The sequence below is a fragment of the Felis catus genome, chromosome C2 (assembly GCF_018350175.1).
Source record: "Felis catus isolate Fca126 chromosome C2, F.catus_Fca126_mat1.0, whole genome shotgun sequence".
NCBI lineage: Eukaryota > Metazoa > Chordata > Mammalia > Carnivora > Felidae > Felis > Felis catus.
In genome coordinates, this window is record NC_058376.1 from 94,946,399 (window position 1) to 94,972,267 (window position 25,869).

General features: G+C 38.9%; 1 protein-coding gene and 1 long non-coding RNA gene across 12 annotated transcripts in view; one reads left to right on the forward strand and one right to left on the reverse strand.

Annotated features, from left to right (window-relative positions):
* Window positions 1-25,869, reverse strand: part of LOC109503571 — a 125,222-nt gene that overhangs the window by 79,068 nt on the left and 20,285 nt on the right. The window lies entirely within an intron of this gene.
* SLC2A2 (solute carrier family 2 member 2) overlaps window positions 6,009-25,869 on the forward strand; it is a 34,127-nt gene continuing 14,266 nt past the window's right edge. The window contains exons 1-5 of one of the 3 annotated variants that reach the window (XM_045037273.1): window positions 6,051-6,160; window positions 9,953-10,163; window positions 14,133-14,225; window positions 17,454-17,716; window positions 24,666-24,790. In XM_045037273.1, the coding sequence (XP_044893208.1) occupies window positions 10,146-10,163; window positions 14,133-14,225; window positions 17,454-17,716; window positions 24,666-24,790 (499 nt within the window). In that variant the 5' untranslated portion in view covers window positions 6,051-6,160; window positions 9,953-10,145. Of the gene's footprint in view, window positions 6,161-9,952; window positions 10,164-14,132; window positions 14,226-17,453; window positions 17,717-24,665; window positions 24,791-25,869 lie in introns of all 3 variants that reach the window. The other 2 variants (XM_045037272.1, XM_003991916.5) reach the window with 2 other exon arrangements.

Sequence of the window (25,869 nt, forward strand, 5' to 3'; positions counted from 1 at the left end):
TAAAGAAATGCAAAATAAAACCATCATGAGATATTACTACACACCCTTTAGAATGTCTCAATTAAAAAATAATGACAATATCAGATGATGAGCTTGCAGGAAAACGATCACCCATATATTGCTGGTAGGAAAGTAAAAATGGAAGTTTCTTAAAAACTAAACAGGCAACAAGTTTATGGACTAGCAAATGTACTCATGGACATTTATTGCAGAGAAAAGACTTATGTTCACACACACAAAAGTTTTGTTTTTGTTTTTGTTTTTTGTTTACATAAATGTCTTAAGTTTTATTTGGAATAGTCCAAAACTGTAAACAACCCAGATGTTCTCAAAGGTAAGTGGTTAAATACACTGTGGCACATCCACACCATGGAACACTTACTACTCAGCAATAAAACCCAACAAACTACTGATACATGCAACAATTTGGATGCATCTCAAGAAATTATACTGAGCAAAAAAAGCCAATCTCAAAGGTTACATGCTGTAATGATTAGTTTGATGTGTCAAATTGGCAGGACCACTGTACCCACATATTTGGTCAAGCACTATTCTGGATGTTTCCAGGACAATGTTTTGAATGAGATTTATATTTAAGTTGGTGGACTTTGAGTAAAGTAGATTGTCTTTCAGCACGTGGATGGGTCTCATCAGTGGATGGTCTCATAGAACAAAAGCCTGACCTCCCCTGAGCAAGAGGGAATTCTCTAGCAGACTGCCTTTGGACTTGAAGTGCAACTCCTTCCTGAGTCCCCAGCCTGCCAGCCTCACCTTACAGAATTTGGACTCACCAAATCCACAATCATGTGAGGTAATTCCTTAAAATAAATCTCTTTCTCTCCTATTCTCATATATATACACACGACCTATTGGTTCTATGTCTCTGGAGAACACTAATACATATACTAGCTAATTCCATTTATATATAACATAGTTTAAATGACAAAATTATAAAAATGGAGAAAAGATTAGTGGTTGCCATAGTTTAGGAATCAGTAGGGGTAAGAGGGAAGTAGGTGTGGCTATAAAAGGGCAACATGAGGGATCGTTGTGGCGATGGGAATGTTCTGTATCTTGACTACTGATGTCAATATCCCGACTATGATATTACACTCTATTTTACAAGATGTCACATTGGGGGAAACTGGGTAAAAGGTATATGGGAACTCTCTGTGTTATTTCTCACAACTGCATTTGAATCTACAATTATTTGAAAAAAAGTTTAACTTTTAAAAAGTAAAACAAAATATGTCTGTTTTGGTTATTTTATTGGGACCCTCCTTGAGGTCTGGGAGATGAACTTGGATTATCACTCAGATGAATAAACAATCCAGCACCTATAGCCTTAAATAGCATCACAGTCATCCCAATTTAACAAGCCAGAAACCTATCTATCACCCTCAGTTCTGCCCCTCACTCCTCTCTCAAGCAGTTAGGGAAAAGTCTAGCTAAACTACCAAAATACATCTTGAATTTGTTACTTCTCTTTCCCTGCTACCACCATTATTTTTAGTGGTTAACAGCAAGGATGAACTGTTAAAAGAACCCTGCAATCATGTCTCTTCTCTTTCTCAGACGCCCCATCCAATGCACCCCCCACTCAACAGCATGAGTGATCTTAAAACATATATTGGATCATATCATTTCCATGCTTAATCCCCTCCAGTGAGTTTCCATTGCCCTTGGCATGAATCCAAGCTCATTCCCATGGCCTTCAAGGCCCTGCATGAGTACAGCTGCTATTTCCCCAATAACATCTCTTTCCAGTTCCTCTGGCTCTCTGGCTTTAACTACACTTCTCTTATTCTTCCACCAAGATCTTTCCTCTCTCAGGCTTTGCTGCATATACTTGCCCCCTCCACACCACCTGCCCATTCTTCAGATATCAGCTAAAAAGACACCTCTTCAAAAAAAATTTTCTGAGCACTTTTTCTAAAGTGGGCATCTCCTGTTGTTCTCTTCGTCAGTACTATTTAATTTATTTCATAGAATGTAACCCCATTAGAGTAGAAACCTGTCTGTTCCATTCACTGTTATAACAGGTGCCTAGCAAAATGCAGTGTAAATAGTGAATTTATTGACACTTAAATCAATCAATGTCCAATGCCAGCCTCAGATGCCTTCTCCCCCATTGCAAGAAAGTATGGGGCAGCTCTTCTTGAACTTCCTCCATTTATTAAACAAATATTTACTGAGTGCCTACTATGAAGTAGTACTCTACTCCAGGCACTCTCACAGTAGTACTCCAGGCACTCTCACAGGCACTAGAAATAAGAAGATGGGCAAGGTTTACACATATATGGTGGAGAAAGGGGAACACGATAAGAAATACACAAATAAATAATAAAATAATAATAAATTTTAATTAAAATAATTTTAATATTTAAACAATGAAATATGTAATTATTAATTTATATTATATATAGCAATCATATTACACTTATAATATAGTGTTATAATTATTACTTATTAATTTACATATAAATATTTAATGTTTAATATTTTGATTATAAAATAATAGTAAATAAAATTTCAAGCATAAGTGCTAGGAAGAAAATAGAGTAACAGGACCGAGAATGAGTTGGAAGGGGTAGGTGGTGTTCACCTTAAGAAGACAGGATGCATGGAGAGGGGTGCGTGGGTGGCTCAGTTGGTTAAGTGTCCAACTTTGGCTCAGGTCATGGTCTCACAACTCATGAGTTCGAGCCCTGCATCAGGCTCTGTGCTGACAGCTTGGAGCCTGGAGTCTGCTTAGGATTCTGTCTCCCTCTCTCTCTCTCTACCCCTCCCCTGCTCATGCTCTGTCTCTGTCTCTCAAAAATAAGCGTTAAAAAAAAAAAAAAAAAAGAAGACGACTGGCTGGAGAGGGGCACCTGGGTGGCACAGTCAGGTAAGCATCGAACTCTTGGTCTGGGCTCAGGATCATCTTGCATGAGTTTGAGCCCCACATCAGGCTCTGCCCTATTGGTGTGGAGCCTGCTTGGGATTCTGTCTCTCCTTGTCTCTCTGCCCCTCCCGTGCATGCTGCCTCTCTCTCTCTCTCAAAATAAATAAACAAACTTTAAAAATTTTAAAGAAAGAAAGAAAAAAAAGACTGGCTGGAGAGTCTGAACTGTCATCTGAATGTAGAGGTGCTGGCCACAGACAAATCTGGGGCACAGCACTCTAGACAGCGACCCACGGAGTACAAAGGTGCTGAGCCTGGAACACATTAAACAAGTCTGAGGCCAGTGTGGCTAAGCAGGAGAGGAGGAGAGTAGTAGGGGAGCAAATCTCAGTGTCAAGGAATGCTACACCAAGTCAGCCATGGTAAAGAATGTGGGTTTCCTTCTAAAGGTGACTGGGACACCTCTGGAGACGTTTAAGCAAGGGGTATTATGGTCTGGTTTAATTTTTAAATCACTGCTGGCTGCTCTGTCAAAAGGGACTGTAGGATAAGAATGGAGACAGGGAGGCCAGATAGTCACAGTCAGAAGAGACGCTGGTAGCTTGGACCAGAGAGGTATCTGGAGAGGGCGAGAAGAGGCAGGCTACGATGAGGGCACATCTGACTCAGAAATCTTAAAATACACCAGACTTCCTCAGGGAACAGGAGTTTCCCACACTCCCTTGCGCTCCTGGCTTGGCCCAGTTTGAACTTACTTGATTTGGTTCCCCAGAGATGCCTTTGCATTACCCGCACTTGCCCCAGTGAGAGAGGAATGCAGCATGCTAGGATAGCTGGTTTTCTTTCTTCCCATTTATAGAAATAAACTAAACACTCGTGTTGCTGAATGGAAGGATAATAAATAATAATAATAATAATAAAGAGTGGCTCTTCTCTATACTTGGAAACTCTCACCACCTAGAGATACTGGTTATCTACTACGAAGGTTAAATTAAGCAAGAAGTAATCAGAATCTGACCCGACGGGTTTAAAGTGTCAAGCCTAAAGAACAACCACACAGAACTGGTTTCACCCCACCTGGCAGGGATCTCTGGGTGATTCTGGGCACCGAAGCACCTCTCTGAGAGGCCCCCAACCCGACAGCAAAGCACAAAAAGCCTGACTTTATCCTACAGCCAGGGAAACACGAGACGCCTCCGTGGACCCGCAGCTCCTCCAGTGGGCGCCCCAGCAAACTCTCCCCAGAGGCCGAAATGGAGTATCAGTCCTCCGAGGGCTAAATCCACCAAGGCAATCACCGTGACTGCCACCCTCCACCCCCACCCCGGAGATAGTTTCAGCCCTTCCCTAAATGGTGCGGAGATGACTCATTTCTGAGCAAGAGCAGAACAAGAGATGTCCTCGCTAAACCAGAGGAAGCTGGTCTGGGAGGCTCAAGGCCCCGCGTCCCGGTTAGCGAGGGTGCGCTCCCAACCGCGAGGAGGACAGCGCCCTGCGCGCGCTGTTCCCACCGCCCGGGCTGTTCCGACCGGCACCCGAAGTTAAAGGCCTGACCCCACGCAGCATTCAGGGCCAACGCTGCCTCTTGAAAAGGAAGATTCAAAAAACAGAGGATGGCAAAAATCTGGAAGGTAACCCACTTTCCACAGCCGCGCAAAGACTCTTTATTGCGGTGTCACGTCACTGGAAGATGATTGCTAAGAAATTCTCCCCTGATTGTAGAGGCTCTGACGGGGAAGCGTTCGCATCAGCCGCTGAAACTGGTGCAGAAAGCAGACTCTGGCAACGCGCTAACGTCAGTGGTGGCAGGTGGCTACCTGGGCTAACTTTGCTCCCCCAAAGCTTAGCTCAACAACGGAGAGTGCCTTATGTTACGATGGACGAGTTAATCTATGTAAAATGCTGAGAGCAGCACCTGGCAACAATAAAGAACTCAATAAAGATTAACTATCATTGCTAATAATATTCCTTCATGCCTTTCTGCTAAAGAAAAAAAAACTGTGTTGCGTGTCTGTGATTCCATTTATCTGTCCTTATACCTTACGAGCTCCAAGTGTTTTATTTATCTCATGTATTTCAGAGCCTGGGACTGTACCGGGCTCAATGAAAGTATGTGGTTTGAGTTGAATTATTTACTCAGTTGTGTTACCCTGCAGAGAGTGGTAATTGAAATAAAAGGATGACAGCAAAATACAAGACACATGAAATCAGAGTCTCCTTTACCTCTTCACTTTATCACTGTCTGTTTCTTTGTAACATCCCTGGCTTGGGGGACTCGCTGTTATATTTCCTCCCTAGGACCTGGTTCCAGCTGAGCCTCAGTGGAGCCAGTGACAATCGTCACCAAACATAGTTCAAGTTCAACCAATTTTGATGCCACCTGGGCTCCAAAAGGGACTGAATATCATACAGGAGACACAGAAGGGCACAAACTCCAGCCATATGGACAGATTTATTTAAGAACCCCACTCCAACAAGTGTCTCTTGACATACACCAAAACAATAATAATAATAGCCAACATTGCTGAGCACTTATGCATTATGCTAAGCAGTTTCCTATGACATTTAATCCACATGACAAAACAACGTGTGTTCTCTTATTTTCATTTTATTAGGTGAAAAAAACTAAGGCACAGAAAAGTCACTGTGAGCCAGCCACTTAATAACACCACCAGTAAATGCTGAAATTCAAACCCAAGTTCACAGCTCTCCAAAGCTCATTCAGGTGAACCACTCAAGACTGCAATGGCCTCTGGCTACACAAACCCAGCTGGAAAGCACAAACATCACTGTACTGGTTCTCTACAGGGCAGAGTGGAGTGTCCTCCCTTCTCCCTGTCTTTGTCATCCCCACAGCATGGTATGTTGGCCCAGCACATCTTACCTTCTACAAAGAACCCCAACGATTTCTTTTTTCACCTATCTCTGATTACTGGCATACTTAACGTGTCTTAAAGTGTGACCATCTCTGCTTTGTAACTCATGCCTAAGGGACCTACTCCAATTTTCTTTTGCTGGTGCACAGGCATTGAAGCCACAAGTCACTAAGACAAAGCATTTATTGATTACATTCTCATCAATATCAGCCTCTGCCAAGATTAGATTTGGACTTTTACATGGCCACACGGCTTCCTTGCCTTGCTCCTCCTCCTCTAATGTATAACTAGTAGAAAGCTGGAGAAAGGCAGAGGCTGGCCAGCTGCGTGTGCCACACTCACTACAGGACTTGGAATTCAGGGGAGGACTCCAACTGGTAAAATGACAAAAGATAAGGTAAAACAGCATTATGTTTATTTTAAATGGGCTTGAGGAAATGAATAGGGGGATTCGTTCAAGTTGGTGACCATATGCAGGATTTGGGGAATGTTGGGTGTTGCTACCACAGATCAAAGCTACTTCTCTTGGCCAACTGATAGTTCATCTGGCTGCTAAAATATATATTTTATTCAGGATTTTATATCATGTATCTATTCAGGATTTTAAGGATATTTACTCTGTTTTCTGACCAATCTGTGTAACTTTTTCTCAAGTGATTTTGCATAACCATATTACCGAAGGAATGTGCAAAAAAAGGGGCAGGTTAACCTGAATCTAACTAATCGTGAAAATTAGTCTGAAATTTTAATAAATGACAATGAATGAAAAACAAGAGGTAGAAGGACTGTTCTAGATAAAAGGAGACTAAGAACTGACAACCAAATGGGACAGGTGATCTTAGATCCTGGAAAGAAGAAAAGAGCTGTAAGGGACAATATGGGGACAGTTGGGAAATTTTGAAAACGGGCTGCTTATTAGATAATATTAGTATATCTATTACATTCTTGGGTGTGATATGGTATTATAATTATGTAGGAGAATGTCTTTGTTCTAAATGAGTACATGCTAAAGTATTTAGGAATGAAATGCCACTAGTATGTGCAAATTCTTTTCAAATGATTCCAACAAAACAACAGGTATACATACGTACGTGTGCATGCACGCGTGCGCACACACATAGTGCAAGTTTAACAAGTGTAAATGTGAACCATCCTTGAACACAGGTTATGGAGTGGTCATTGCACTACTTTTTCAGCTTCTCTGTAGATATGATATTTTCCAAAATAAAAACTTAAAGAGAAAAAGGTCATAGTGCTGTTGTTCCCTTATAAGTTTTCCCCAACCAAACTCACACACCCCTGCACATAATCATACATGTGGATAAATCGGTGGCCCTGCAAGAGTAGGACCCCTAAAGTTCTGACCTGATGTAACTTTCTGTAAGCACTTCTTCATGTCAGTAAGTGACGAGGCTGGGAGCAAAGACTTTGCAGTTAGCCAGGCTTGGATTTAGAGTATGGTGATGCTACTTACTTGCCGTGAGACCAGAGTTATTTAAGCAAGCTTGGGTTTTCTATATTGTGACAAAATGCAAACATATTGGGCTACAATAGAAGGATATGATATAGGATATGCAGGGAAAACAATAGTTTTTTATGGTCTGGGGGTATTTAAATGAGATAATATTACAGAGTTCAGATGACCGTTAATGCTAATAGTTATGTATTTATGTGCTGCATATTTTAAAAACAACTAGGACACCCTGATTTCCTATCACAGCCGAGGATAAAGCTAAAGCAGTTAATACTTTCAAGATGATATGAAGACAAATATTACGTTAATAACTATACAGATGGTATGTAGATTTGGCAAAATAATAAAGGTAGTGTTCAAATAACTAGAGTTTGGAAGATACTGAAAAAGGGAAGATAATGTGCTTACCACAGTGTCTGGCACGTAGTAAGTGCTCAAGCTTCATTTTGAACTATGATTAAATTTCCTTTGGGAGCTTGAGAAACTGTCATAGGGCTTTTCTTGAGAACTAAGGAATTGCCTAATAATGGAACCCAGAAATAATGCGAAAGCACATTGTTGCAGCTCTGTAAATCTGCCCAGACTTTGAAAGAAGTGGGATAAACATGGAACTGAGGGTCAGGAGACCTGAGTTCCCACATTGGATATGCCCAATAATGCACTATATAACTCAGACAAGAGACTTGAACTCATTGTCTTCAAGTAAAAAATGAAGAAATTAGACTAGAATCCTCTGTTCTCTAAGGTCCCTTTCAGCTTGAAAATCCTATGGCTTGAGAGGCCCGTGGGGTTTTCTAAAGTTGGATGCAAGATCACCTTTAGGTTCGCATTCGGAGTCATGCAGTTTAGAGGGAAGACATCAGCTTTTCCTCCTGACCTAGTCAATCAGTAGCTACTGAAAATCTGCTTTTGCGTTTTCAGTGAGAACTTACAAACACCAGCTCTGGGTTCCAACACTAGAATATCTGTTACTAGCTGTATTGTAGTTGGAATATTACTTAATCTTCTGTGAGCTCTGATTTCCTCACCTGCAAAATGAAGATAACTTTCTGCACTTTGTAGTATTGCTGTGAAGATTACTGGCGATATATGAAAAGTTGAAAGGTGATTGGTTGACAAGAGAGATAAATGAGATCCTAATGTGATTAAAGATGCAGTTGTTTTATAGCCCTTTTATTGTTTATAGAAAGACCATATTATGCATCTTGTTTAATCTTTATGATAATCTTATGCATTAAGTATTATTATACCCACATTTTTGGCAAAGAAACAGGCTCAGGGTTATTAAAGGCCTAGCTGGGACTCTTTGAGGTTTCCTGAATTCTAAGTCTATTTGTTTTTTAACAAACCCTTTTGATTTCTGAGCCACAAATTAAACATTACATTTTGTTTTATGTTAGAATTCAGCCACTTGCCTAGTCTACATACTTCCACATTTATCCAGCAGCAGATTTTTAATTGGATGTGGAATCTAGTTTCTCTAACTTAAAAGTGTTAAGCTCTGAGTGAAGGTAGTCATTCTAAGATGTCTTGTAGCCCATGAAGAAGCGAAGAGAAAAGGCTTGAAGATCTTCAGCCATTTTGTAGGTATTTAGCCTTCAGACAAATTCTTTACCCTTTGTGTATTGGTTTTTCCATATGTGACAGGATAATAATAATTACTACTTACAAGGCTGTTGAAAGAACAGGCAACCATTTAGAACCTGTACAGAGTAAGATCCTAAGTTCTCACTGTTTTCATTAGCTCCTATGTACCTAACCTTGAGTCAGTTTCTTGGGCATCAGATTTAATGGATGGGGTTAACAAGCTAATTCAAAGGTAGCAGTCTTCAGACGTATTCCCTCTCATAAATGAAACCTTCTTTGACCAAGCTTAGTGCCAACCCACACAGAAGATTGACTATAAATGTTATCTGTTTTCATTTCACAACTGAAAAAGAAAAGATGGGAAGCAAAGAACCGGTTTAAAGTGAAGTTCAGAGAGGGTAATTAAACCTGAAATAAGAGAAAAACAAAGAAAGAGAAGGAAAGAATGTAAGGAAGGAAAGGAGGAAGGGAGAAAGGGAGAAAGAGAAAAAAAAAAGAGGAAAGAAGGAAGGAAGGAAGGAAGGAAGGAAAGAAGAAGGAAGGAAGGAAGGAAGGAAGGAAGGAAGGAAGGAAGGAAGGAAATCAAACAGCTCAAGAGACTTCTATATTTAGAACTATGGCTTCAGTTGGGAATTCAAGTGACCTGCTTCAAATTGATAACATTATTCCTTATCTGACCAACTAGATGAAATTTCCATCTTAGGAAGCTAAAGTGGGGAGACTGCAGCTTCCCTTGGCATGACAAGACCAGAGCCAACTCTAAAAAAGAAGCCAGGAAGACCAGAGGACGAGGACTTTAAGAACACTCTAAGATTTCTAAATGTTTAAAAACTATTTCCTTCACAGTTCCTTTTTGTTGTTTTTGTTGTTGTTATTCCTATAAAATGAGAAATTGGTTTCAGGGGCAGCCCCAGAATTGCTACAGTAATGACTTAGAACAATGTGATTAGAAAGTAATGGGTCCGGAGCTCCAGAGAACTTCGATCTCTGAAAATTAAATTTCGTTTTTATCAAAATAATGTAGGAGCAGCTAATGCTGTTTGGAGTGGCAGGGGCGGGCCAATGGAGATTATGGGGGACCAAATCTGCTACTGCCACCACCTTCACCACCAACTTCCATTTCCATAGCACCCCTGCTCACCATTGGCATGGTGACTAGTTGGATTGTTAAAATAAGAAGAGAGGAACTATATGAACTATATGATGTCTGGTGGGGGCAGGAGGAGAGAGCCAGCAGAGAGCAGAAGCCCAGGGATGGAGTGGGAAGGGCAGTCACTAAGACACCAAGTACTTGGACATTCTGCCACAGGAAGAAAAGGAGATGAAGGGAAGAAATTGGGTGAGTATATCATGGCCCTGGATTTGGTGGTGGGAAGGCCATGAGGTTCTTCAACTGAGTTGTAGATGAGCAGTTGAGTAACTTTGGCCCTTTTGTATTTTTGTACAGAAACTTCACAAGTTTTCTGTGGGTAGATGAGGAAGGAGGGGATTTGTGTGGTGGGTAGCGGGAAAGTGAACTTGAAACTGGGCAGTATGGGTGATTTGGTCTCAGCGTCACACTTGCAAATTCTATAAATATGTGCACTCTTAATATATTTTTTAAATGTTTATTTATTTTTGAGAGGGACAGAGTGTGAGCGGGGGAGGGACCAAGCGAGAGGGAGACACAGAATCCAAAGCAGGATCCAGGCTCTGAGCTTTCAGCACAGAGCTTGATGTAGGGCTTGAACCCACAAACTGTGAGATAATGACCTGAACTGAAGTCGGACGATTAACTGACTGAGCCACCCAGGCACCCCAGATATATGTATTTTTTTACTGAGAAAGATAATGATCCTAGATTTTAAATGTTTGCTCCTTATCTGACCAACTAGATGAAATTTTGAATGTCTTGAATTTTGAATGTCTATTTCTGACCAATGAAAAATGCAAAATAACCCATTAGTTAAAAGCATAAGGTCTGGATCCATGTCATTATTGTACAAGTTACTGCCTCTGAGACCTTAATCTAGTCTAGTTACGTATAAAATAGGGATGCTGATGGTGCTGTCATGAGAAGTGTGGTTGGTAGAAAAATGGCTCTCCAAAGATGGCCATTACCTTATCTCCAGAATATGTAAATATGTTACCTTAAATGGCAAAAAGGAAGGACTTTACCAATGTCATTAAGATAGGGAGATTTCCCTGGATTATCCAGCTAGGCCAAATCTAACCCCACAAATTCTTCAAAGGGAAGAACTTTTCCGGCAGTGGTCAGGATTAGTGTGAGGACCTGACTGACCCATTTCTGGCCACAAAGACAGGGGAAGGGCACCACTAGCCGAGGAATGTGGTGGCCTCTAGAGCTTGGAATGGCCCTCACTTTGCAGCCAGCACAAAAACACAGATTTTACAACCATGGGGAACAGAATTCTACCATCAACCCGAATTTTCCTCCACAGCCTCCAGAGAGGAACACAACCTGCCAACATCTTAATTTTAGTCTGGTGAGACTCATACCAGACTCTTGACCTACAAGAATTAGTTTCATTTATTAGACAAATAAGAGAAAACTGAGAGCAGTTAACAGAGATGATACACATAGAGCAATGAATAGGCATGCACTAGGCATAAATATTCAGTATCAGGCCTTGAAGCTGTGTTTGCATTGCGCCTAATATCAGATTGTCTAGATTGTAGTGATAGACACTATCAGGGAAGTGGGTTGAAGCCTTCTCAAGGTGCCCACTGGGCCCCTCACTGCTGCTGCTGGTTACTCCCTATACATAAAATGAAAGGATGAAATTCCCTGTCCTTGGAAACAGCTGAAGGGGAAAAAGGATTTGAGGAAAAACCACCAACCAAGTAAATGGAACCCATTTTAGCTTTGGCTGCCTGAGGCACTAGGTATTAGAGATCTAGTTACATGCTAAAGGATAATTCAAAATCTCTGGTAATCCCATACACCATGTAGCATATTGTATGTATGTATACACACATGTATATTTTACTTTGAATTTATTTACAATTATTTTATTATGTATATGTATAAATATACATATGGTTTATATCTCAGTATATAATGTATATTATATGAGATATATATGCTTCTTTTAAGATATACATATATAATATTATCATATCTTTGGGGAAAGTTTTTAAGTCCTTTCAGGGAAGGAGGTTGCTGGGAAGAAAAGTCTACAGAGGTGCCACCTGAACTTGATTCTGAATTAGTGGAAAGAGGACAAACCTACAGATTCCCAATTCTCTCCCCAGAGAGTCCAACCCAGTAATAGGTCTGGGGTGAACTCCAGGAAGCTATACCTGTAACAAGCTCTCTAACTCGGGTCGGGTTATAAGACCACTAGACTCTAACCTCAAGGGCTCTCGGGCTGGTTCTGTGATTATACTTTGTGGATGAGGACACTGAAATTTCTGATCTCTAGCTTTATTAGGGAATGAGGGAACTGACTAATAAGCTATTTTTCATGCTGGAGTAGGGGTTTACAATCATCCCCCCAATTTAGAGAAAAACTGAGGATCCTATAGGAGAAGTGGCTTGGGTCACATACTCCCTAAATATCAGAGTGGGAACTGGAATCCATGTTGATATGACTTATTCATTTGTTCAATGGAACTTTTACATTAGTCCATGTTATTTATTTAAACATTTAAATTGTGTAATTATATATGAAATTATTTCCTCATAAAATGACTCATAGTATAAATAAAAGAAAAAATACCCTCTTCTCTAGTCTCATATTCCTCCTCAACGATCATCCTTTTGTTATTTTTTCTTCAAGAAAATATTCTATGACTTACATACAACATGCACAAATCAAAGAATACTCGGGTTTAAGCCTTTTTAAAAAAATATTAATGAGATTACACAGCTTCACTTGTCACTTAACAATAAGTCAGTACGTAACAGTCACATTATTCTTTTTAACTGCAGCATAGCAAGTTATAGGTCTTATGATGTATTTGAGTCTATGTGGCCATTTTCCACTGAATGACATTTAGGTTCTTTCTACAATTTTTTCTATCACACACACATACACACACACACACACACACACACACTGCTTCATCAAATATCCTGAAACGTGATTCCATATGTATGATATGATTTCTCTAAGAAATGGTCAGACGTGTAATTATGAGTTGAAGGGACTTTCAACACTGTTTTTTGTAGCTACATGGAGTTGGGAAGAAAAGAACATGCTTTAATCCATAGCTCTAGGTTCAACTAGTTGCAAATCTTGAAAATTATCCTTACATGGAAGGTGATGTGGTTGTGATAAAGCCTGGCCTATGCCTCTTATATGAGTTTTGAGGTGGTTTTGTACAACAGCAATGCCCAGGAGCGCCCCCTATCTCTTTGTTACTGGTGTCTTATTTGACTTCTCCCAATGATATAAACTGACTGTTTTTGTCATGGCAGTTGCCTTCAGTCAGTAGCAATGCTAGTCCTCAGTCCTGATTTTGAATCTTAAATATATATATATATATATATATATATATACACACACACATATGTACATATTTGTGTGTGTGTGTATATATATATAAACATATACATATATATTGTATTATATATATACACGTATATATATGTATATATATACGTGTATATATACGTGTATATATATACATGTATATACGTGTATATATATACACGTGTATATACGTATATATATACACGTATATATACGTGTATATACATACGTATATACACGTATATATACGTATATATACATATATATATATACGTGTATATACGTATATATATACGTATATATACATGTATATATATATATACACATGTATATATACGTATATACACGTGTATATATATACATGTATATACATGTATATATATACGTATATACATGTATATATATACATGTATATACGTATATATATGTATGTGTATATATGTATGTATATACATGTATATATATACACATGTATATATACATATATACATGTGTATATATACATGTGTATATATATACATGTATTATATATATATGTATTACATATATATATATTACATATATATATATGTAAAAGGATGTTTCGTTCCTCTCTTGGAAGAAATTGTCCCAAACTTCTCTCAGCTTTAGCAGTGTAGAGGACATGATGAATGGCTTTTACATTCCTGTATGAATGACGCCTGCTGGGAACATAAGGCATACTGTGAATGAGTATCAAGGATCAAGAACCAGCCTGTGGAGCCTGTCAGAAGTCCAAGCTGCAGACTGACAGGATGGCAGGTAACTGAAATTGCCTAGTGTTTCCCAGCCCTGTGTTTCATTCCCCACAGGTCACCGGGACTTTGGTTTTCGCTGTCGTCACAGCTGCACTAGGTTCCTTCCAGTTTGGATATGATATTGGCGTGATCAACGCACCTCAAGAGGCAAGTGAAACACGTACAATTCAATTCTCTTTTTGGCGATTTCTGTCAGTGACTGAAAGATCTGTGTTCCTCATACACAGAGATAAAGTGTGCCCACGTGGAAAACACAGGGTAATCCCAGCATTCTGTCAGGCACCATGTGCGTGGTTTCAGAGCTGATAACTTGGCCTTGACTCCTCTATCACCCTCACAAAGAAAGAAAGGGCAATAAACAACTCCTGATCTCTGACTCTGCTGTTTGCTGAGCTCACAGAAAACTCTAGCCAGAATACCACATGCCTATTGATGTTGTTTTTAAAAACTGAAGAGCTTATTGCAGCCTTGATTCAGAGCCCCCCGCCATATGTGAGTGGAAAAATGAATGAAAAATGCCAGGGAATAAGAGGAATCAATAGAAAGATTTTAGTGCACTAACTTTTACTGAGCACCAACTCACTGTGCATCGGACACTTTAACATATGTTCTCCCTAGTTTGACCTCTAAAAACCTTATTATACCCAATTCTAGGTCAGTTGAAAACCTTTAGGAACCTTAACACTAAAAACGTCCTAGTCCTTCCTCCTACTTCTGTCTCCCATAGCTAATTCAAAGAAAAATAATATGAAACTATTTAATAATAGCCAAGAAGTCCAATAAAAATTTGGATTTTCTCCATAATAACTATTTGGATGGGTATTTTTTTAATATTGAATAATTTCTATAACTTTTCTCATTTATTTTGTGCATCCCTACTCTGATATCCAATGAATAAATAGGAGAGGGCTGTCATTTTTCTCAGCTCCCATGGCTTGTAAGTGAGGAAACCAGGAATTCACCCCCCCTTGCTCTAATGAAGGCTGTCGGGTCATTTAGGTCAGGATTGATGTCTCATTCCTCTTCCTGTCATTGGCATAACGGGGTTCAATAAAGTGTTCCATGAGTAAAGAAAGAGAGGAGAGAAGGTGGGGGGAAGGAGTGACAGAAGGTGAAAGTGCAGGCATTTGTTGGGTGCCTTCTATGAATAAATCATATTTCATCTGCTTCTCTTACAATGTTGGGCTCCATGGAAAATATGTGCTGGCCACAGATATGGTCAACAATAAATAAATCTACCTGTGATCATATGTATAGAATATACAACCCTGGAAGGGCTGCTCTTTGGACCAGAAGATGTGCTTTGGTCAGGTGTTGCATAATATTTTCATGGGTGTGATGGTCTTGCCGAGGGTGAGAGATTTAGATGATAATGCTGGGGGTCATGGCTTTCTTTCTGAGTGATGACAACTCATGCCAATTTACCAGGCTTCTTGAAATTTGGTTCAACATCACCATAATTCAGAATCAGCAAGCCTCTTTTTTGTGGAAGATCTTTTCACATTCTATTTAAACCATCCTCTCCAGGGAAGGAGAGGGGAAATTAGTCTAAGGTTTCCCCTCCTTCAATCCAAGTCCTAGAGCCAGACTTGAAAACAGGATCCCCAACTGGCATCTGGCTTAGTGCCTTATCTAGAGCCCCTTTTCTGTGTTTAACAAGCCGCTTAAACACCATTATAGAATAATAATCATTCAGCTTCATTTGTTTTTGTTACTGGGATGACATTTGGCATTATTTTAGGGTATTTTAAAGTCACACTGTTTTATGATTATAAAAAATTATACAGGGGTGCCTGGGTAGCTCAGTTGGTTAAGCGTCTGACTTGATTTCAACCCAGGTCATGATCTCATGGTTCATGAGATCGATACCTGAGTAGGGCTCTGCACTGACAGCACAGAGCCTGCTTGGGATTCTCTCTCCTCTCTCTTTGCCTCTCCTCCCACTTGCCCACACGTGCACATGCACACACTCTCCTTTTCTCTCTCTCAAAAGAAATTAAAAAAGAAAAACAAAAAACTACACATACCTGTTACAGAAAGTGTTAGAAACAATCATCTATAATTATTCTACCACATAGAGCAAACAGCTGAGAACATTTTGGATGTTTCCTTCTAGGCTTTTTTCTATGTATATTATCCCTATAGAGAGGTCTGCTAATGATATAATGTCATGATCAGACTTCTTTTATCATAAGAGGACATCACATCCCTCCCTCACTCAGTTGACTTTACCACATAGGGCTTTACCCTATGACTGGCAACCTAGTCAGTTGTATTCCAGGTCCTTGTCAGAGGTCCTCCCAGTCCACTCAATAGTGACCAAATCATCACTGAGAGGAAGGACAAAGAAGGAAGCCTGAAGGCTGTGCCTTTACTAAATTATATTTTGGTAGGATCTTTGCCTCTTCAGAAACACATGATAAAATAATGGTGCTGTGAAATTTAGTTCTGAGAATTGGTCATTGTATTACACACCGAACTCTGTGGGGACCCAGAGGAAAAAAATTCCTTCAGGTCCCAACACCTTCTGAGGGGCCACTGAGTTGTTTTTATCTTTGAAATTCATCAGGATACAGGATTGTTTTCTTTTCTTTGAGCTGGCTGCCAGGAAGTTTATTGCTAAGTTTATAGCATACTTCTAGCAAGGATACAGCACCTAGTCTTTTTAGCCTGCAGAATATTTTCCATTTGAATAGCTGCTTGCATTTAAAACTTAAAGAATTTTATATAAAAATACAAATTTCTGGCTTCTTTTTATTTATTTGTTTGTTTGTTTATTTATTTATTTATTTATTTATTTTGAGAGAGAAAGAAAGAGAGAAAGCAGGGGAGGGGCAGAGAGAGAGAATCCCAAGCAGAGAGAATCCCACACTGCCAGTGCAGAGCCCGATTCAGAGCTTGAACTCACGAACCAAGAGTTCATGACCTGAGCCGAAACCACGAATTGGATGATTAACTGACTGAGCCACTCAGGCACCCCAAGAATTCTGGCTTCTTTTTAAGAATTAAAGGTCATGAAAACTAGTCTCACATTTGCAGCTTCCTCCTTTAGGTGAGGCAAATGCTCTCCAGTGCTATAACCTTGCCCACTTACTATTATAGTCTCAATAGTAGAGACTGTATTTCAGTTCTCCTAGCTATCAAGGTTCTCCTTCACTTATTTGTTGCTGCCTAGTTCCTGTAGGGACTGGAATTTGTGACCTCTGTTTTACAGGATATGGTCAACTGTAAATAAATCTATCTGTGACTGCATGTATATAACACACATAACTGGGATGACACTTTTAAACACCTAACCAACATTTTAAAGGAAAAACAAACAAAAAATGTATAGAGTATTTGAGGTGTTGGAGCTATTTTTCTTTATTTCCCCAGGTAATAATATCCCATTATGAATATGTTTTGGGTATTCCACTGGAAGACCGAAAAGCTATCAACAACTATACTATCAACAGTACAAATGACCTGCCCACAATCCCATACCTAAGGGATTCAACACCAACCTCTTTGGCGGAGGAAGAGACTACAACATCTACTAGCCTCATCACCATGCTCTGGTCCTTGTCTGTGTCTAGCTTTGCAGTTGGTGGAATGATTGCATCCTTCTTTGGTGGGTGGCTTGGAGACCAGCTTGGAAGGTAGGCAAGTTTCATAAATAAGCATAAACATGGAAACTAGTATTTGGGGTTTGTTAAGACTTTGTTTAGGAAGAAATCATCTTTCCTTTTGTGGAATAGTTTTGAAGTTGTTTTTTGTTTGTTTGTTTGTTTGTTTGTTTGTTTTTCAATTCATGACCCTATCAGTTAGGTTGGTTTTAGACTGAACAATGGAGAAAGCTCTTGCCCTAGTCTGCTTAATTGTGGAGGCATTCATAGCAAAACTGAATTTGGTGTGTATTTCCACAGAAATGCTTTGATTCTCTAAATTCATTAGTTTTAAAAATATGTTAAGAAACCACTACACAAATGGTTAACTCAAGAACTACGGAAAAGCCAAGAGTGAAATTTTTAACCAGGGAATCCATTGTTTGCTTCACCAAATCACTCCATTTCTCAGACCCCCAGTTTTTCATTTTCAAATTAGAATTTGGCATTTGGATCAGTCAAGTCCTAAGGTCAAACCAATATCCCTAACTCTCAGTTGCCCAATACAGTTGGCCTGGGTTTCTAGCTGCTGCTACTGCTATGTCAAAGCCCGAACCAGAGATGAAACAAATAGTGTCTCCATTTCTTTATTCTAGTTTTTACCAGGTGCTTTGGATTTAAAACATCACAGGAACTCCTTCAGACTCAAATTTCTTTCATTTAGTCATGTGACATACTAAGTTGGGATTCTGCCCCCACCCCCAGAGAGAGGAAATAAAATCAGAAAAATCAAATGGCTGGGTTTTTTTAGATTTATTTTCTACTTTTTGAGGCCACCTTTTATTTATTAATTATATTTTTTTCTGATGATAAAAATAAATATGCAAATATGGACAATTTAGAAAATGCAAAAATCTTTAAAGATGTAAATGATATAGGCATCTATTTTAGTAATTCTGGATTAAAATTAATTTAGTTTTTTAAATTCCTACTTTAAATTATAATTTTATCTCTCTGGTTATTAAAGTACTGAAAATTTCTTCCTCTTGCACTGGAGATTTTATATAACAAGACTGTAAGAAGTTTTCTTAAATACTGAATAGCCTAATAACCTAAGTTTTATTCTTGTTCTTATTTGAAAGGGACATTCCTCTACCATAAAAGAGTCAGTTTCTCACATTTTTCTCAGTTTACACGTGTTTAGCTAAACTTAGAATCCATAAGTTACAGGGTTCATAAACTGACTTAAATTGTTTAAAAAAATTAAATAATTTTAATTTGAACCAAATTGGTTAAGCAGTAATTGGAAATTTTTCTAGATTATTTCTAAAATAAATAAAATTACCCAAAGTTAAATTTTATAATATGAACCAAACAATTCTTTCACCAGCTACTGATATTTTCTACCTCTTCCCATTCTTAAAGAAAAAAATTTAAGGGGCACTTGGCTGGCTCAGTTGGTGGAGCCTGTGACTCTTGATCTTAGGGTCATGAGTTCAAGCCCCAAGTTGGGCATGAAGCTTACAGAAAGAAAGAAAGAAAGAAAAGAAAGAAAGAGAATTTAAGTCCTTATTGTCATCTCATTTAGAGATGAGATTCTGACAGGTCCAGTGACATACTCTAAAACATTTATTTCAGGTCCTACTGAAGGAAACAGATGCATGCCCTCTCAAGTCTTAGAATTTAGCATCAACAATGATCATACCCCAAAACCATGTTAAATGATTATTTATCAAATGACTTATGGCAAACTAAAAGTGATGCTTCTTCCAGCTCTCAGTAGAAAAATGGTTCTCCATGAAAACAGCCACAAATTAATAATTTTAACATCAAAATTAAGACAAAAGGGTTCAGTCTCTCCTATAAAACTATTTTTCTAGAAGAGTCACTGATAAATGCCATGATTTTCCTTATTGACCAGGTCGTTGTTCCATCAGTTAAAAATAAATAAATAAAAATGTATATTTCTATTACTGCTTTAAAAACTCTTTCCTTGTAATTGTGAAATAGGTAATAAATGTCTGTGGCCACTGTTTTATAGATTTGGCTTCTCAGGGTCAATTTTTCCAGAGGCTGTGTTCTGAAAATTTAATTACAAGGATATGGTGGAGGAGACCATGATCTGTGCAATCAATCCATGCTACCATAAGTAGTTGTACATAAGGTGTACATACCTTGCATTTGAATACACTCTTTCTTTTATATAAACAATGGAACTCACTAAAACCAAACATTAACCTCTCATTTCACACAGATCAACTCCCAGCTCTGTCACTTAATAGTTGTGTGAAAATGAACGAGTTACTTAGGTCCTCTAAGATGTTTCCCCCTCCATTTACAATGTAAGAAAAAAATAATAGCTAACTCGTAGCATCATTACGAGGATTACATGAGAACATACACAGAAGTTTATCACAATGCCCAACACATAGTAAGCAAGCCCTGAATGTAGCCTTACTGTGATGCTGATGGTGATGATGATGATTGATGATGATGATGAAGACAATGATGATGACAGGATGACAGTGATAATGCCTACGCTAACAGGAATATTTAGAGCAAAATTTAAAGAAATATACTTAGAAATATATTCTTTCTCTCTGATTCAACAATGTCATGTATTTTTAGATTATTCATTCTTGGCCATTTCTCCCGTCTGAGCAGAAGTTAAAATCCTCTAAGTTGTACAAAGTGCTCTAGCATCCCTTGGTGGTTAAGGAAGAGGGACTTAAGAGCAATCTGGCACCAAAAGTACTTTCAGGCTATCTCCTTTAAGAGTTTTTCTGCCTAATAGAATATTCTCCCTAATAGAATATACGACTAGCCAGCTAATAACAATTTCCTTAAGGTCAATTATTGAATTTGTTTGTCTTCTGTCCTTGTGTAAAGAAAAGGCACTTCACAGAGAAATATCCCTGTCTTGTTCTGCTCTGCAGCTCTGAAGTTGGTCAGCTCTAAATCACTGTTTTCCTTCCCTTTGAGTAGTTGACAATTCACATATATTGTTTTTCTATTACTGCTCTAATGAGTTACCCTAAGCAGTGACTGAAAACAACACAAATTAATTTTCTTACAGTTTTGGAGGTTAGAAGCCCAAATTCGGTTTCATTTGGCTGAAGCCAAGGTGTCAGCAGGGCTGGTTCCTTCTATTTTTTTTTCAATTTACTTTTTATTTTTTTATTAAGTTTTTTTTTAATATATGAAATATATTGTCAAATTAGTTTCCATACAACACACAGTGCTCATCCCAAAAGGTGCCCTCTTCAATGCCCATCACCTATCCTCCCCTCCCTGCCCCCCCCCCCATCAACCCTCAGTTTGTTCTCAGTTTTTAAGAGTCTCTTATACTTTGGCTCTCTCTCCCACTCTAACCTCTTTTTTTTTTTCTCCTTCCCCTCCCCCATGGGTTTCTGTTAAGTTTCTCAGGATCCACATAAGAGTGAAAACATATGGTATCTGTCTTTCTCTGTATGGCTTATTTCACTTAGCATCACACTCTCCAGTTCCATCCACGTTGCTACAAAGGCCATATTTCATTCTTTCTCATTGCCACATAGTACTCCATTGTGTATATAAACCACAATTTCTTTTTATTTTTTTATTTTTTTTAACGTTTATTTATTTTTGAGACAGAGAGAGACAGAGCATGAATGGGGGAGGGGCAGAGAGAGAGGGAGACACAGAATCGGAAGCAGGTTGCAGGCTCCAGGCTCCGAGCCATCAGCCCAAAGCCCGACACGGGGCTCGAACTCATGGACCGCGAGATCGTGACCTGAGCTGAAGTCGGAAGCTTAACCGACTGAGCCACCCAGGCGCCCCAGTATTAAACCACAATTTCCACAATTTGGCTATTGTTGAGAGTGCTGCTATAAACATTGGAGTACAAGTGCCCCTATGCATCAGTACTCCTGTATCCCTTGGGTAAGTTCCTAGCAGTGCTACTGCTGGGTCATAGGGTAGGTCTATTTTTAATTTTTTGAGGAACCTCCACACTGTTTTCCAGAGTGGCTGCACCAGTTTGCACTCCCACCAACAGTGCAAGAGGGTTCCCGTTTCTCCACATCCTCTCCAGCGTATATAGTCTCCTGATCTGTTCATTTTGGCCATTCTGACTGGCATGAGATGATATCTCAGTGTGGTTTTGATTTGTATTTCCCTGATGAAGAGCGATGTTGAGCATCTTTTCATGTCCCTGTTGGCCATCTGGATGTCTTCTTTAGAGAAGTGTCTATTCATGTTTTCTGCCCATTTCTTCACTGGATTATTTCTTTTTCGGGTGTAGAGTTTGGTGAGCTCTTTATAGATTTTGGAGACTAGCCCTTTGTCTGATATGTCATTTGCAAATATCTTTTCCCATTCCATTGGTTGCCTTTTAGTTTTGTTGATTGTTTCCTTTGCTGTGCAGAAGCTTTTTATCTTGATGAGGTCCCAATAGTTCATTTTTGCTTTTAATTTGCTTACCTTTGGGGATGTGTCAAGTAAGAAATTGCTGCGGCTGAGGTCAGAGAGGTCTTTTCCTGGTTTCTCCTCTAGTGTTTTGGTGGTTTCCTGTCTCACATTCAGGTCCTTTATCCATTTTGAGTTTATTTTTGTGAATGGTGTAAGAAAGTGGTCTAGTTTCATTCTTCTGCATGTTGTTGTCCAGTTCTCCCAGCACCATTTGCTAAAGAGACTGTCTTTTTTTCCATTGGATACTCTTTCCTGCTTTGTCAAATATTAGTTGGCCATACATTTGTGGGTCTAGTTCTGGGGTTTCTATTCTATTCCATTGGTCTATGTGTCTGTTTTTGTGCCAAAACCATGCTGTCTTGATGATGACAGCTTTGTAGTAGAGGCTAAAGTCTGGGATTGTGATGCCTCCTGCTTTGGTCTTCTTCAAAATTACTTTGGCTATTTGGGGCCTTTTGTGTTTCCATACAAATTTTAGGATTGCTTGTTCTAGCTTCGAGAAAAATGCTGGTGCAATTTTGATTGGGGTTGCATTGAATGTGTAGATAGCTTTGGGTAGTATTGACATTTTAACAATATTTATTCTTCCAATCCATGAGCACGGAATGTTTTTCCATTTCTTTATATCTTCTTCAATTTCCTTCATAAGCTTTCTATGGTTTTCAGCATACAGATCTTGTACATCTTTGGTTAGATTTATTCCTAGGTATTTTATGCTTCTTGGTGCAATTGTGAATGGGATCAGTTTCCTTATTTGTCTTTCTGTTGCTTCATTATTGGTGTATAAGAATGCAACTGATTTCTGTACATTGATTTTGTATCCTGCAACTTTGCTGAATTTATGTATCAGGTCTAGCAGACTTCTGGTGGAGTCTATCAGATTTTCCATGTATAATATCATGTCATCTGCAAAAAGTGAAAGCTTGACTTCATCTTTGCCAATTTTGATGCCTTTAGGGCTGGTTCCTTCTAGATGTTCTGAGGGAAAAACTCATTTCCGTGCCCTTTTCCAGCTTCCAGTGGTCACCTATATTGCTTGGCTTGTGCCCCTCACTCAATCTTCAAAGCACATTACTCCAATCTTACTTCTGTCATCACATTATCTTCTCCTCTGCTGTCTTCTTATAAGAATACTACTGATTCCATCACTGGGTCCACCAGAATAATCCAAGGTAATCTCTTTATCTCAGTGTCCTCGATTTAATCATGCCTGCAAAATCCCTTTTATTATATAAGGTAATGTATTGCCAGGTTCTGAAGATCAGGATGTGGACCCTTGGAGGATATTATTAAGCCTATAGTTGTGGGCAATCACTGAAGAATAAGGCTACATAGTTTTACTCTCCAGAAAAAAAAAAAAAATCTCCTTGGCGTTAAAGATACTTGCTTAGAAAAAGCTCACCTATTCAAGTTTGAAACATTGACATAGAATATAACAAGGTGCTGACATTTGTTTGTGGCACAAATATTTCCACACCTACCCATTTAGATTCTTTTATTGTCCTTATCATCATCTACTGAACTTTAAAGAAGGTTTTTGTGCCCCAATTTTCCATTTAATGGGAGTAAAAGTATCAGATGTCTGCAAATGTTAATTTTCGTATGATTAATTTTGAAAATGATATTTTTGTTACTATTGTCAACTTGATTACATGTTTTACATTGGTTGACACTAATTCATTGATTCTGGAAATATGACATACGATGTCAAAATAAGAATAATTATAATTCTCTTTGATAAGGCTTAAAGTCAAAGTATATTTTAATTTATTTCCAAGTAATTCATGTTAAAGGAAATTTAACTTTGAAAGTTCCTTACATGACCTACATCAACTAAAAATGTGCACCATTAAGAAAGGAAGGAAGGAAGGAAGAAAGGAAGGAAGGAAGGAAGGAAGGAAGGAAGGAAGGAAGGAAGGGAGAGAGAGAAAAGAAAGAAGAAAGAAAGAAAGAAAGAAAGAAAGAAAGAAAGAAAGAAAGAAAAAGAAAGAAAAAGAGAAAGAAAGAAAGTCGTAAGTTACAACTACAGTGTTGAATATAGCTATCAACAGGCAATTATTCCTTACAGCAATCAACTTGAAGAAAACTTAATTATTTATTTTTATTTTTAATTGTATCTGTACTCTTTTTTTTTTTTTAAAGTAAGCTCCACCCCCAATGTAGGGCTTGAACTCCTCACCCTGAGATCAAGAGTCACATGTTCTACCAACTGAGCTAGCCAGGTGCCCTCTTGAAGAAAACTTAATTCGTTGTTTGAAAAAGTTTCAGAAGTATTATCTTAAAGCAAATCAGTCATCACCACAATTGAATCATCTCTATTAAAATGTGGAGATCATGTGCATGAAACTCAGATTTTCTCATTATAAACATTAATCGTTAATGCTTTAGACAACAGATAAATCAAACTAGCAGTCATGGTTTAAGATCCCCAACTAGCTGTTTCAGCAAAATTAAAACAACTGCTCTTAGGTAAATACCTTAGCATACTCTGAGGGCAAATAATTTTATCAAGTTTTGATGCTGAACTTATAATCCTTGCTTTTTAAAATTTCAGAATCAAAGCCATGTTGGTAGCAAATGTTCTCTCATTAGCTGGAGCTCTCTTGATGGGGTTTTCCAAACTGGGACCATCTCACATTCTTATAATTTCAGGAAGAAGCATATCAGGACTCTATTGTGGTAAGTCATACATGTGCATGTGCTCGCACACACGCACACACACACACACACACACACACACACACATCTGTCTGAAAAATTCTAACGGCAGATGTGGTAACAGGCAGGGAAGTTTTTGAGCCTAAGGTGGTGTCACAAAAGGGAAAGGCAATAGCATGAAATTGAAGTCCAGAGTCAAGCAGTTTTGGGACCAGTAAGTGGGAGTTGTGAAGCTATCTTCTTGCTCATGGCAGTTTCTAGTGGTATCATCTCAGATAAATTATTTAACTCTTAGTTTCATTATCTGTTAAACGAAGGAGATAAAATCTACCATGTAAGGCACTTGTGAGAATACATGTAAATGTTCAGCATTGGATCTGACTACAGCAAGCTGCCAAGAAAAGCTAGCTGTCGTTATCGCTTCTGTTGTGCGGGAGACAGTAGCATGCTTCTACACCCGCAACCCCCAACTCAGCTCTTCGGGCCTATTTGGCCACTTATGTCTCTGTCTCTCCTTTCTGGAAAGACCTTGACACTCAGGCCCATCTCTCAGACCACATTCCCTAGCCATTGGATTCCAGACATGGTTGGGTGAAGCATTACAGTGACGGTGACCAGAAGGAGAGGGAGTCACGCAGCAGCAGATGATTGAAGAGTTCACAATGGACGAAGGATGCTCCCCCTGTGAGCCTCACATCTGAATATCTGGAATGAGTAGTTCTGGGAAACAGCTTTTCAAACTTTTAGAGGTTTCAAACTTTCAGAAGCAAATTTAACCAGCAGGGGTGTGAACAAAAAGAGGATCACTTCATCTCTACAATAGCCAAATCTTTAGCTTCTCAGTGCAAGTGAAGCCCTGATTCTGGTGGTTTGGAGCCAAGGTTTTACATTGTCCCAAATCATAGCTGCCTTTCAAAGCATTAATATTCACTGGGGCTGGGGGCGCGGGAGGAGGGGATGTGCAAGAGCACAAAATGATGTATAAAATGTTTACATTTACTTCCAAAGAGAAAAGACTATATAGTTTCATGTGTCTTCAATGATCAGGTAAAACAAAAGTCTAAAATATCCATAAGTTAATAACTTAATTAAAAGTATTT